The sequence below is a fragment of the Nilaparvata lugens genome, chromosome 11 (assembly GCF_014356525.2).
Source record: "Nilaparvata lugens isolate BPH chromosome 11, ASM1435652v1, whole genome shotgun sequence".
In the NCBI taxonomy this organism is placed as follows: Eukaryota; Metazoa; Arthropoda; class Insecta; order Hemiptera; family Delphacidae; genus Nilaparvata; species Nilaparvata lugens.
The window spans coordinates 29916983-29932338 of record NC_052514.1 but is presented as its reverse complement, the minus strand read 5'-3'; the positions used below and the strand labels follow the sequence as shown (position 1 = coordinate 29932338).

At 33.5% G+C, this 15356-nt stretch overlaps 1 protein-coding gene across 3 annotated transcripts in view; it reads left to right on the top strand.

Annotated features, from left to right (window-relative positions):
• LOC111044663 (radial spoke head protein 3 homolog) overlaps positions 1 to 15356 on the top strand; it is a 33541-nt gene that overhangs the window by 5670 nt on the left and 12515 nt on the right. For all 3 annotated transcript variants that reach the window (XM_022329867.2, XM_039438120.1, XM_022329868.2), the window contains 3 exons: positions 10228 to 10330; positions 12423 to 12593; positions 14506 to 14634. In XM_022329867.2, the coding sequence (XP_022185559.2) occupies positions 10228 to 10330; positions 12423 to 12593; positions 14506 to 14634 (403 nt within the window). The remainder of the gene's footprint in view (positions 1 to 10227; positions 10331 to 12422; positions 12594 to 14505; positions 14635 to 15356) is intronic.

The following is a 15356-nucleotide window of genomic DNA, read 5'->3' as shown; positions in this document are numbered from 1 at the left end:
TCCAACTACATTTTTATTCAAACAGGAAGGTGGTCATATGATACATGATTTGATACCAAATTTCAAGAGAAAATGGGATTTCAAAGTGGTGAAATCCTCTGACCGATTTCTCAAACCGTCAAAGTTATTCACATTCAAAGATACTAATCAATCATACAAAAATGAAATAAATGACTTTATTGGAAATTTTAAATAAAATCAATTTTTAAGTGTCAGTAAACACTTGTAGTAACATCCAACAAAAACAGTTTGATCTGTCGGATTTTCAATATAGGTAGCCTACTCAATTTATTATCGTTTCATTTTTGATGATCTTTTAATGTGGATAACTCTGAAACTATTTTAGATACCGGTATGTGGTTTTTGCCATCCATTTTCTCTTGAAATTCTGTATCAAAATCATTTATCATATGAGCACCATCCATTTAAAAAATTAAGCTGGGTTGGATTTTATATGACGGATCCAAGATGGCGGAACAAAATTTTGAATTGACAGAAAAGTAGTTTTTATTCGAATATGATCCCCAATGAAACACTCCTACTGTCAAATCATGATTTTGAAAGAAATATCAAGCTGTTTCCATAATATTCTCACCAACTCTGTGTATGATAGATAGCCTACACCTTTAAAACTGATGAATTTGGTACATGTGAATGAGGATTAGAAATTTATTAAAAAATATATATTTTGGAGGAAATCGATGTGTACCTGACTTTCTCTTATGCCGCTTCCACACTCTTGCCAAGTCTGTACAAATGTCAACGAGCTCAAGAGTGTGGATCGCTGTATCCGCTCACCTTCAACTCCACCCGTATAGACGTTACAGCGAGCCGCTTGGCAAGTGACTTGGCGAGAGTGTGGCGCTGGTATCAGAAAAGTATCTCTGGAGTTTGAGAGTTTTGCTGACATTGCATCTTATTTTAACCACATTGATCGATCGTTTAGATTCGCGGGTGGCGTTTTCACGTCAAAATAGTACACAACACTCAGAATTTGTTTACAAGTGAAATTTTCTGTGTGACCTACTCCGGTCTTGCGTTGCTTAATGCGATTCAATTTTGACCCAGTTTTCAAGCAACGCCGACTACCAACAATTTGCATAAACCTCGACGGTTGTTTCTGTTTTGGTGCGATACCTCCTACAACTTTATTATTATTAGCTGTTGGACCGAGAAATAATCACTTGAAATAGAGTGTGACTGTAGACTACAGTCTACAATAATTCGGGTCATCTCGAAACATGAAATTGAACGATCGCGATAGTGAGTTTATTCATTATTTCTGTTCAAGTTTCTTGAGAAATCCTTGTAGAATTTTCATTTTTTCGAACGGTGGGGGGAAACTGCTGCGATGTCTCGAATTCGGAGGTTACTGGAGAGTTATTATACAAAACCACAAGTGTGTCTCTAAGTGAATAAGTTTAGCTTTGTATAATACGCCACTTACTCCTTTCAAATTTGATCTGCGAAACAACGAGAATTGAAGTTACAAAAATTCCAATGAAGTAAAAAGATCTTCTATGTAAAGATTTCAAACTTGATCAATTTTAGACAGCAATCTACTAAATAGATTAGAGAGAGAGAGCATCCACATGATGATTCTGATTTTCTATGCTTGGTTCTCGTATGCATTAACGCTCATCTTCTATAACATAAAAGTTGGAGTTGATGGAAGAGCAGGGACAGTAGAAAAAGGTGATGAGCAATAATATAATGAAATATATCTGTAAATGAGAAACAATTATAATAATAGAGTAATTATTATTAAACTAAAATACAAAGTGGATGCTGTAAATCCCCCGGAAGACCTGTGCTACTAAAAATACTGACGACAGGGTTAACAGCTAGTTGAAAATGCGATGCGAGCTACTATCTAAAAAAATTGATTAGCATTTGAATAAATGCAATTTCTTATTCATTACCATACAGAGAAAAAGAGAACAAAACAGAGTTGGAAAGGATAATAAAGATAAGAAACGATGGAAGATGTGAAAATAAAGAAATGAAGAGAAAAAGGATGCGAGAAATCGATTTTGAGTACCGTGAATATAGTAGATAAGTTTAAACATTACTAGAAACAGATTGATCGCTTTTATTCCAAAATCTTGAAACACTCTTGCATCTACTTCAAGCTACGATCAATTTCACTTGAAAGTTATATAAATCCTTCTTCATTTCAGACAAAAGTTTTTCTAATACAAAAAATGCTATTCCAAAAAATAACTTTGGAACTCTTCATTCACTTTTATCAGACTTGATGTCTGAAGCTGAAGTCTGAGTTACCTTCTCATTAGTTGGCTGACATATTATTGCTTTTTGTGAATCGTTAGTCAGACTAGACATGCCAGTCACATCAAGACAGGACACAGTAGTTGGCAGTCAGTAATAATGCAAGCTAATGGAGAAACTATTCACAGTTTATGGCCAAGACAAGATGGAGGCTCATCATTTATTTAGTAGTGCACTCCAAATCGATACACAATAGACGTGGGGTACATATACATACATGTTTAGTAAAACGAATGAATAGCTTAGGGAAGCTATCGCGGAACATCAAGGTTCTCAAGAATAGAATATTTTGTGTGATCGAGATAGGACTCAAAGAACTTTGACAAAAACTCAAGGAAAGTGTATTATGATAAGTCTCCAAAGTGATTTTTCATTAAACAGTTTGTGATGTTTCTTCAAAATAAGTAAACTCAAGGAATTTGTAAATGAGAAACAATTATATAGAGTAATATTGAATACGAAAAACCAAATTGAATGCTGTAAACCACCCCGAAAACCTATGCTACTACAAATACTGTCAACAGGGTTAACAGCTAGTTGAAAATGCGAAGAGAGCTACTATCCAAAAATCAATTAGCATTTGAATAAATGCGATTTCTCATTCATTTCCAAACAGTCGAGAAGAAGGGGAGATTATTAAGTTGGTCAGGAAAATGAAAGAGATGAAAAAATCAATGCTTTCTTGATTTTAAAGCAATAAGTTTTTGATTACTAAGTCCCTCCATGAAAAAGATCAACAAGATTCTTTGTGAATAATACTTGATTAATTAAATAACTTTAAAAAAAGAATTTAATCGTGAAACCTGAAATTAAACATCTTTTGATCATTCCTATTCTTTATTTTTCTAAGCAGCAAAAGTGAAAAGATGTTGACTGGTTGAAGATGAAAAGGCTAAAGATGGATGAATCCAATTCTGAAGAGAACTGAGCTCGTTTATTGAACAAGGCAAACTATTATCCTATTAGAATCCTTCTTGTAAATATCCTTCCAGAAAAAAACGTTTGGCTATCCTTTCATAGAATATGAGAATTCCCTGATAGGATTGAATGCAAGGAATTTTCTAATATGATATTTTTCCATTATACTAATAAGACAGGCAGGAAGAGAGACAGAAAAGATTCTGGCTTAAGGAAAATTTGCAAGACAAGTATGAGGAAAACTAGGTAATATAAGGATGTTAGAAGGTGAAAATTACAGATAAAAAGACAAAATTTACTTGAAAATCACCCAAAACACTAACAAAAATCACTACGAAATACAATTGTGAGGATTATAAATTGCTTCTTGACATAATGAACTGACTTGGAGATTTCCATGGGAAGATTTGAGCGGTGCAAAATCTCAGCGTCGGGGGTCCGAGAAAAGCTGCTCTGTGATTGGTCGAGCTGGCTTATCAGGACGGAAGTTTCAAAGTGTGGTCACGCAACATTTGCTGCTGGACTCTCTGAGAGGTCGATATTGCTCTCACTCTCTCTCTCTTTCTCTCTTTATCCTCCTATCCACCACTCTCACCCTTATTACCTGTAATGCAACACAAAATAATCCAAAATCATTACAGCAACAGCCACTTATTTCACTGCTTACAAGATGTGGTTTTCGTATTTTTGGAACAAACCGTGTTCTGTTGGGACTCAGTTAGACATGCATCACTTTCACTTGAAATAGGAAGGTCGATCTGTATCAGACAAACTACGAATTCAATTCTCAATTCCATAGCTATTCTTTTATCGAATTATAAGTGGCTCATATTCAACCTCACATTCTTGACTCTGTTATATATTTCAGACACTATGTAGAATTAAAATCGTAATATTGACGTTATTATAACATTTCAAATGTTTTGTTAAGCAATAAACGATTTGATTTGACTTGATTTCATCTTGAGTGAAAGTTATATCTTGTAGCAAAAGACTAAGTGTTGGTTGCACAAAAGACGGTTAAATTTAAAGTGATTAATAATTCCACGAGAACCAATCAGAGAAGCCGACTTTTCAATAACGCCTTCTCGGATTTATTCTCGTGAAGTTAATCACGGTTAAAATTCAACCGGCTTTTGTGCAACCAGGCCTAAGCTTCTAAGTCTGCAATTTATTTATTTAATCATTTACCATTTATCACTTTTCGTTGCCAAAAACCAAGCACTGTATGTCTGTAAGGCTAGGGTTTTGAAGACGCGCTGTAGATACCTAGTTTTCAATGTCAAGTGTTGGAAAATCGATAAACCCACATTGCATTATGTAATAAAGAGCTCGTTATCCTTCCTTAGGACTCCACTCACCACCTCCCCTCGATCAAACTCATTTCTTCGTTGCAATATTGACACAGTTCAGAATGTTTACTGAACAAACGTACGTCATAGTCATTGTTGTTTCTACGTGTAACTATAAAATAAAGAATTGATTATGGAGAATTGTAAATTCGTTTACCATTCATAGAAGTTTCTTTTTAAGATAATAATAAAATTATTTTGAAAGAGTTTTTAAGAAATTAATAAAAGATTATCATTAGAAAAACAATCATTTGAGTATTGTACACGCCACTGCGATTTGCAAGATGGCGACGGAACGAGAGTTTTTAACCCGTGGTTAGTGGTTGAAAATGTTGCCATCAAGAGAATCTCATAAGGCTTCTACAGAGAAATTTTCAATGATAAAGCCACTTGACTTTACACAATTATCTTGACTTAAACAATCCCTATAATTATCTCCATAGCTTTATCCGGAATAGTTTAGCGTGAGTGAAATCTTGTGACCTTGAACAGATTCCTTGAGAATTGTTAAACAGGTCAACTCTTCGGTATAACGTAACATAATGTAGGTGGCCTGGAGGATAAATATTCTTATATTTTCAGGTCTCAGGTGAACTGTATCATTTTGAGTGATAAATATTATTTTTTGGGTTGAAGAGCATGTTTCAAAGAACTTGATTTGGAATACTGTGAAATTATTATATCAGTGTATTAGTAAAGTTTGAACAAATAAATTGGAAATTTTCTTTAAACTTCAAGTGTTTTTATCGCAAAGAAGTTATAACTTTCAATATCTCAATTTCTCTATTCCTCCCATTCAATCATTTTCATCTCTTTATGTGCAAACAACACTGATGTGAAAACATTTGAAGATAAAATACCAAGGAAATGCTTGTGTTATTTTAATTGGACTTGTATTATTTCAATTCGTATAATATATTTCACTATATGGATATATTTTATACACGGAAGGGTTTTGTATACTATGTACATTGTACAAAGAACACGTAATTTTCTCAAAAGAGAAAAACAAACCATATTTCAACTTATAGAAAAGAATAGATTTTATTATTAGAGTAGAACAAGTTGAATAATTGAAAAGTATTCCAGCAGTGTCATACTATAGTTGATGACACAATTATGTTGTCATTTGAGAAGTACAAGTACTACTACAGTTAAATCCTCCATTTATAGTTTCAAGCTAATGGAGAAATAATACTCCGGTGTCAGATCAAGTTATGTCGTGATGGGAACTGATTCGTGAGTCGTGGCCCACTACTATTGAAGCCAGAAGAATAACTTCGTTATTTATTAACAACCTATATAGAAATAGATTCCATACCTTTTCGCCCACCAGAGACCTTCCTTCTCTCTCACTCTATCGTTTTCACTAGGCACTTCATCATTCATTTTCCCAGTTCCTTTCTCTCTTTTCGGAATGAACTACGTTTGGTCGGTTTCATTCACCTTGCATTCTTGAGGGCCGCTCACTTTATAGTAGGCTATTTAGAGTTTTATTGGTAGTAAGCACTGAACAGTCATTGAACTTGAAATAAGTTTAGGAAACTTATAAAACTTGTAGATATCTTGATGGATTCCCTGAACCGTTCAACTGATGCTAATGATCTCAAAAGGATTATTAATTCTTCTCAACGATTACTGATTGATCAATGATGAGTAATATGTCAAATAAATTATGATTCATGTCAAAATTTTTGTTTTAAACAGTAATCAAGCTCGAAAAGACATCATTATAGATACCTATTTTTTCAAATTGTAGAGAACTCGGATTCATCTGACCAGTAGACATAAAAACTTGTGATTAATTTTCTTCTGAAGTTAACATCCCTACTTTTACTGTTATTTATTAATATAATGAGTAGTGATGAATCTTCAACACAGTTTCACTTTCATGTGTTGAAAATGTATAGTTCATTGATGAAAGTATTTAAAAGTTATCTTTGAACATACATGGAGCATAATCAGATATTATATTAAAAAGTGTACTTGGATTTTTTTTCTTCTTTCTTCACATACTATGTATAAGCCCATAAACAGACAAGACTCAAGCGAAAAGTAGGACCTTGATATGTTCGTTCAGATAATAATAGATTTATCAAATCCAGTGGTTAATGATGTAGTTTGAATAATGGTGATAACTTTTTTTGAACTATCTGATAAGTTGGTCAGAGACAACGTTTGTGAAATGAAAAGTCATTTAACTTGAATTGAAGTTCAGAAATTTCTACTGGGATCATCCAGTATTTCCAGTTAACTGTAGCATTACAATGCAACTTGGCTCAAGTGATTGACCTGATGATGAGCTTGAATCGTACTAGGGATAATTTCCTCTTGACGATACTCAAATGATTGTCTAATGGTCGTTTGAAAACCAACTTTGTGAAGGACAAGGGTTCAATGATCGTTGAATTGCATAGGAAGTAGCGGTACGGTAATATTGGTTTTACGTGTTGAAGTACTACAGAGCAAATGAATATTGTTCTTGCAAAATAATCAATTTTTTTATTTTAGTCATTAATTGTCGTCTTGCTAATTTCCTTGTTTCTATTCTTGTTCTCCTATAACAATTGTCATTGATAATCTCACCTTCTACCTCTCATCTTTCTAGGTTTTTATAAAGGTTAGGTTTTAATAAAGGCAGCCAATCAATCAATCAATCAAATCAATCTCATCTTCATTTCATCTTTCCCCTATCTTATTCTTTCAATAGACTATTGTGAATCATTATATTGTTATAAAATATCACTTATTGTATCATCAGTACGTAATGGAACCATTCAATGTAATTGAAACAAAATTGCAGAATTTTTTTTCAAATCATCAATTTCGCTATCAATTGTCACTAGGCTTATAATCATGTTACCATAGGCGACAAGCCCAGTGACAATTGATCAATGAAATCTATCTATCTATGAATTGCTGTCTATCTATCTTCTATCTATTGCTGATTCTATCTATCATGAAGTCCAATCATCCCACTAAGAATACTGGATAAGTGCCTAGGGAAGACTCGTCCAGGAGGCGGCATAGAAGTTGGGGCTGATAATTATATTGGAAAGATAGAAGTTCAAAAGTTGCAAAATGTGGAAACTCCCCTAGAGATCCAAGTTAGATTGAATGATGCATGAGTAATTTTGCTGGACAAAGGGACAGATACTTATATACTTCATAATGTTAGAATGAGAAATGTTAATTCTCATATTAGGATATAAAAGCAGAAAACTGTGTGATGCAGTGTACGAGGTGAAATAGAGCGTCATGAAAAATAAAATCTAGCAAAAACGAAACGAGCGATAATGAAAAATCATTCTCAAAGGCCATGATCATGGGGCGGGGATATTTATATAGCATATAATACAATTTTGTAGCTTTAGTAACTAACTATCTTATCAGTCAATTCATTAATTAATCAAGAGATTAATCAACCGATTACCAAGATAATAATTAATAAGAGAGTGCCATGTACGTCGTATGGAAGTAGTCAATGAGAGTTCAGTAATACAGAACTCAACCAATCACAAGCTAACCAATAAGAGAGAAGCGATTTCGTTGTCAAGGCGAGACAGCCAATGGGAGCTCCTCTCATTTCTAGAGGCTGGTGTGACATAGAAGCCTAATAGCCAATAACAATACGATTCATCTTAGCATAATATCATTAACAGTATGGTGATATCAAACTCATAGAAAACTACTGTCATTGCTCTTGTCGTGATTAACTTGATCAAGATTAATTTATGGTTCAACAATTTGTATGGTTTCTTCATAATTCTATAATATTTTTTTGTTTATGCTCCATCTGATACAACAATTCGTCTGCAAGTTGAGGGGGGTTTGACTGATGCCATTGGCATCATAAACAAAGGAGTTAGACAAGGTTGTTTTAGGTTGTATCAAAGTTGTATCCCATTTAATATCGCCGACTTTATTTAAAGTTTATGTTGACGACATGTTAGGTACATGGAAAACTTTTGTAGACGCAGGTATACGGCCCAATTTTTGTAAATTCAATTATGTATGCAGATGACTTGATGATAATTCAGAGAAATGAAGATTCCTTACAAAATCAGTTTTCATGTTGGACAGAGTTGCAGAAAATTAAAATTTGAAAATATCATTTATTAAAACCACATCAATGGCATATACAGGAAAATATCCAATCGGAACCAAAATAGAGTTGGATGGAAAAGGGATAGAACAAGTTAAAAATATATATAAATAAAAATCGAGCCTCAAATTTTGACATTCAATAACTTTTTTATGTGTGCACCGAATTTGATGATTTTTTTAGTTGTGTTCCGGGTTTATAGCCTATCAAATTTACAATCCTACTTCAGGTCAGGACTCTTTCCTACGAAAATAGATTTGTGAGCTGGCCATCACAGAAATAAAAATCAGCTGTTATAATCATTGCGTTATACAACATCCGTCGGTAGATAGTAGACAAGAGTATGTGCTGTTCAATAACCGTCCATTTATTTCATTCTAAACGCCCCGACTATAAAAACAAAATGACTGTTCTGTGTATAACAATCCAGCAGTGCGGCCTCAGGTTAAAGACTTACATGCTCTAAAGACATTGCTTTGTTTCGAATAATTGTGCTGTCTTCTGTGTTCAGAATTAATTGATTTTTAGTAAATTATTCATTTTGTAGTTGGAAAATTATGTATTTAAATAAAATGCCGCATCGCGTCTCCTCAGGTGTGCGCATCCAGCTAAAGTTTGACATGAGATGCATGGCGGTACGAAGTTCGCCGGGCCAGCTAGTTTCAAATAAGAGCAATATAAAAACTTTTAGTACTCTTTTATTAAAAACTTCAAAATATTTAAAAGTTACGACAACTTTAAAATATTTTAAATTTTTAATAAAAGTGTACTGAAAGTATTTATATTGTTTTTATTTGAATCAAGTAGCCCATATAAGCAAAGTGATTTAAAAAATTCCAACTATCTTGGTAATGATGTAACATACGATACAGATATGTACAATAAAATATCAAAGTTCCAGAAAATATGTTGCACTATCCATAGAAACCTCAAAAATGAAACAAGACAAGGAACGAGAATAAAGTTCTATAGTACTATTGCGGTTCCGACTTTCCTATTTAGAATTAAGAATTGGATTCACACACGGAAAATAGACAGTTGAATTCAAGCTGTAGGAATGATTTTTTAAGGAGTGAATTTGGCTGCACTAGAATTGATAAAATAAGAAATACTGTTATAAGGCAGGTTTTATCGGCTGCTCCTCTGCATGGAAGAATTCTACAAAATAGACACAACTGGTGCAGTCAGTAATTTGGATAGAATGCCACCTGGAAGAATGCCCCTTGAGATCCAAAACTATAGACCTACTGGAAAAAGAGATGTAGGGAGGCCAAGAAAGAGATGGGAACCGGATCAGGTTGATTAATAAACCTAATCCCTGAAGTGAAGACGATGATGAGAAGATTATGCTCTATTCTGTTCAATTTCCTATCTAAGTTACAATGAGAACTCTTATAAGTTACAATGAGCAATGCCTCTGTCCATCATAGTTTTCAAACATTCTCTCTGACCCTAATCTGGTTGTTTCTAATCTCAGCCTATTCAACCTATTTTTTAAATTTTGAAATTCCTAGTTTATAATAATTTTCAGTTTGAGCTTCAAATGCATATTTTCTGTTTCAGTCCTGACCAACATTCGCAGTCATACGGCAACATCATGCATGACAAGAGGGTGATAAGGGGAAGCACAGTCGTGTCACATCCCATGTATTCAATAACGGACTCGGTAAGAAATATTCAATTGAATTACTATATTTCTAAGTAATGTTCAGATAAATTTCTCATATACATTGCATTTTGTTGGTTGAATATAATTTTAAATGAATAAAAATTGGGTAATTTTTATATTATACTGAATAGTTTTATTACATGGGATATATTTGTTAGAAGTGGACTCGCTTACAAATTTTGCTCATACGTTTTTCTATCTTCTTTCCTATTTTCTTCCATTCTTCCCTTCTTCGTTCTTCTTCACTCCTCTTCATTCCTTACTACTTTTAAACTCTCTACCAGCCTATTACATGGGAAACCATAGTTGGCTAGGTATTTTTCCTCCTTTCTTTCTTTTCAGCACACCCCACCATGAAGCCTGTTATTTGTATATTTCTAGAAATATATAATTTGATTGTGTTGTTCCGTATTTTGTGTATCTTACGTTGATTTGAATTAAATTATTGATTGATTGGAAGAAGAATTATAGCCTAGGTATATGAATAAAAAGACTAGATGTTGCCTTTAGATATGTCTCAATATGTGTCTGACTAGAATATGTAGATTAGTGAAGTCTTATTATAATGCTATACATTACCAATCCATGCCATCCATATAATTAGTGGTTAACCAAAAGGAATTGACATCCAATGAATATCTGATTATGAGAAGCGAATACTTAAGCTTATACAGAGATATTCTACACAAACACAACCGCCACATCAGAACTTTTTCAAACAACCCAATTTTTAATCTCTATTATTGAGATCTATTTTCAAATCTTGACAATCGATTTCAGATCGTGGGAGTAGGCTACTGAAAGATGGATGCACTGCGGGGTACGTTGAACTGTTTCAAGAACCATTCGACCTCGTTGTGTCTGTCTATTACTTTGTAAAATTTCTGACACATAAAACGGAAGTGCATTCATTATTCAGCGAGTTTCGTTCTGAGACCGCAACCTGTTGACAATTTTATCATTACTGCATTGTCAGTCAAGATCAATGCCCTTTCAGAGTGGGTAGCCTGCCTATAATTATAGGAATATTAGTGATGGCAATTATTGAGATCACGTTAATAGCCATTTTACGGTGTATAGCGTCATATAATGGTCTATTCAATTGGGAGTCCAGTTTATTGATTGCTGGCCCGAACTTACGATGCTGTCGACTTGCGAACTTACGACTTACGAAAACAATACTATACTATAAAATTATGGTATGATATTTGAGTCAATATACAGAGTGTTTCAGAAGTAGTGTCGAACATTTAAGGGTATTGTTCCTGGATGATATAGGAAACTTCAAATGTCGTATTTGAAGTGTCCAAAACTCAGCGGTTATCCTTATACTGTAGCTGCCATTTTGTTTTTTTTTTTTTTACTTAGAATTTTTTATCTCAAGAACAAATTGTTGTATTGATCTGAAATTTGGCATGAATATGTATGCTATAAAGACTGAACTTCAAAAAATAAAATGAAAAATTTTCGATTTAAATTTTCAAAATGGCGGCCATTTTAAATTTTTTAAGTCGAATTTCACGAAAATCGTTCACTGAACAGAAAATTTACAAGAGACAAAAAGTTAGAGAATTTTATCAAGATTTCAAGAATACCTTATTTATTAAGATTGGTGGAAAGAAAAAAACTAAATGACAGCTATAAGGATAACCGCTGGGTTTTGGACACTTCAAATACGACATTTGTAGTCTCCTATCATCCAGGAACAATACCCTAAAATGTTCGACACTAAATCTGAAACAATCTGTATATTGACTCAAATATCATACCGTAATTTTATAGTATAGTATTGTTTTCACATGCTGATGCCGTTATAGGTTATTTCTTGTTTTCAATTTTTCAAATATTGTCGGTTACTTTTTCATCTTAAATTTATAGTATAGTACAATTTGCAAATGCCTTTAAAGGTTTCTAGCTCTCAAACTTTCGAATATATCGTCGATTACGGTTTTATCGTACAGATGAATTGTGTGTCGTTTACATTTCTTGTGTTGTTCTTACGTTTTAATGCAATTTATTGCATTGTACTCGATGATTTAAGAAATATGTTGTGAAGTTCTACCAATAACTTCCTTTCTTTTTTTGGTAGAGAGGGGTAGAAACGGGAGCAGCGCGATTGGCGGAGGCGAGGAGGAGGAATATGGCGCGGAGAAAAGCACAGACAACGGCTTCGAGGGCTCTGAGGCTTCGCATGAGCACGCCTCCCCCCGTCGAGGGCCGCAAGCACGAGGACATCCAGACTGACTCTTACCTCGAACAGGTCACTCTGGCAAAATATCAATCATTTATCACATTTCGCACCAAATAAATTCTCATTTGAGGAGTGTAGAGTATAGTATCTAGATTTAAGCATTTGCTGAAATCTGTTGAGTTTTTATTAATTTTAAAACGAGGATTGTTATTATTTTATATGATTTAATCCCACAATTGAATAGACTGATTTATCTGAAACGTTTGCCAACTCTGCTGACCATTCAAGAGATTCTCATATAATGTTTGTTAATTACCATAGTTTATCCTGTTTTACCATAGAGAGAAAATAGACTTCAAGCATTACTCGTCTATGGTTTTGAACAGTATTCATTGGAAGGTTAAGTCAATTTTTCAAAATTGATGTACTAAAGAGAGAGAGAGAGAGAGAAGAGATAATGATACAGACTTGGAGAGATGAAGAACCTTGATGAAAAAATGGCTGTTTGAAAAACACAGAGAGATAAAGCACCTTTCTCTCAAGATTGGAGAGTGTTTGGCGAACTCAGAGATAAAGTACCTTTCTCTCAAGATTGGAGAGTTTCCCAATTCTCGCGGATGTGAATTTGATTTTAAATGAAGTCACAATACTACCATGCTATGAGAATCGTTTTTATTAAGCAAGGTCACTCCACAATACAATGGTTTTCTTAATGAAATACGATCCATTACATCCAACTATTCATTCTATTGAAAGCTGCTAATTCATTTGTTCTACTCATGCTCAAAGATTTTATATCTCTTATTTCATAAATTCCTTTTCAATTTCTCATTTCCTATTACAGTAATAGTTTCTCTTTTTCTCACCACACCAATGAATTTTTATCCTCATCTCTCCATCAATTTTCATCATCCAATATTTTCTTCTATCTTTCATTTTCAATCTCCAATTTTGCAATTTCCATTTCATCAATCCGTAGCTTCATTTCAAAATGCGCGCTCTCTCTCTCATACACACACTCTATCTATCTCTCTCTCTCTCTCTCTCTCTCTCTCTCCTCTCTCTCTCTCTCTCTCTCTCTCTCTCTCTCTCTAAATAGAGTTTAAAATTCTCTTTTATTATATGTTATTGTATTTTGATTAATAGTTTTATTTACTTATATATTAATCTTATGTAATCTATTACATAATATGTAATCTATTTTTTCTGTTCTTATGTAAATTTGTCTTCTTTTGAAAAGGGTTGTGTGGCAGAGAGGACCAGGAGTCCTAATTCCGCCCTAATAAAGGCATATAATCAATCAATCAATCTCTCTCTCTCTCTTTCTCTCTCTCTCAAATAATCAATCAATGAATTTCTCTATATCACTCTCCATCCAAATTTTCATTTATCTATTTTATATTCATGAGTTCTCTTTTTCACCCCTGATTTCCCATTTTCTTCCAAACTAACATGAATACTTCATTTTCTACCAATACACATTCCACTCTTAATTTTCAAATTTTCACTTAAAATTTGCAACTCATTTATTCCCAATTCCATGAATAGATTCCTAACCTTCTATCCATCCACTATTTCTTTCAAATCATTGTCTATAACTCCCAACGCTTTCATAAGATTACAATAATCTAGATCTAACATTTTCTCTCCATTCATCCGTTATTTTTCATCATTCACCTTGAATTATTAATTCTTCATCCATCAATTTTTATTTCTATTTCATAATCAATCCATGTATGATTAATTGATGGAAGTTTTGTGTATGAATAAATAAATAAATATATTTCTCCATTTTTCTCCACTTTTCCATAAATCTCTTTTTTTCACTGTTTTTAAAACTTTTCACTTTTCCATAAATCTCTGTTTTGTCCATAAATCTCCTGTGTTTCATTTACCCATTAACAATCTCCTATCAATCCATGTTTCTCTTATTGATCTCAAATCCCATCATCACCTGCGAACGTTTGGATGTTTGTTGCAGATTTTCGACCACCCGAGGGCGGAGACAGTTGCCGTGCAGACTGAGCACTCCCCCGACAGGGCCGACACTCCCCCCTTCGCACCCCTCCCACCGGGCGTCGACGCTTCCACACAAATTATGCCTGGAGAAGTAAGTGCAAAGATAAATTTCCAATCGTTTTCTACTAGAAAATATTGGTTACACTCTTTTTTCAAGTTTCCAGCTTCACTCGATTTTCAACAATGGTGTCCATCATGAGTCGGATGAGTGTGTTTCAATTTAAAACTTGAAAAAAAACAATCTTATCTATCTCAAATCTGATAAGTGAGATTAAACAAAAATAAGTCAAATTTGATTAAACTATGAAATATTATGCTTATGTTTAAATTAGTTTAGAATTATGACTGATGAGTTTACTCTTTTGTCAGTAAACAAGCTATTCGTATTCTTGAATACTGTGAATATTACATGGAATTGGATAAAGAGAAATACACTTGATGGAAAAATTATCTTATCAATGCTTTGTGCACTAATTCTAAACAATTTGTGAAGTTTAGAATAATTATTATGAGTGATGAGTTCACTTTTTTGTCAGTAAACAGGCTACGTATATAATAATAAATTGAATATTACATTAAATTAGAGAAAGTTGAATGCACTTTATAAAAAATAATCGGTTCAATGCCTTGTGCACTAATTTCTAACAATTTGTGAACGCAGATATTTTGTTAGCAGAAAGCTCAAGTTTCAACATATCTTTGCGTTAGTATGAGTAAAAGAGTGGAACCATTCATTTTCATCCATATTCAAAACGAACTCTATCAAGCTCTATGGGTATGCTCTTCAAGCATACCCATATGCTCTTGTATGCT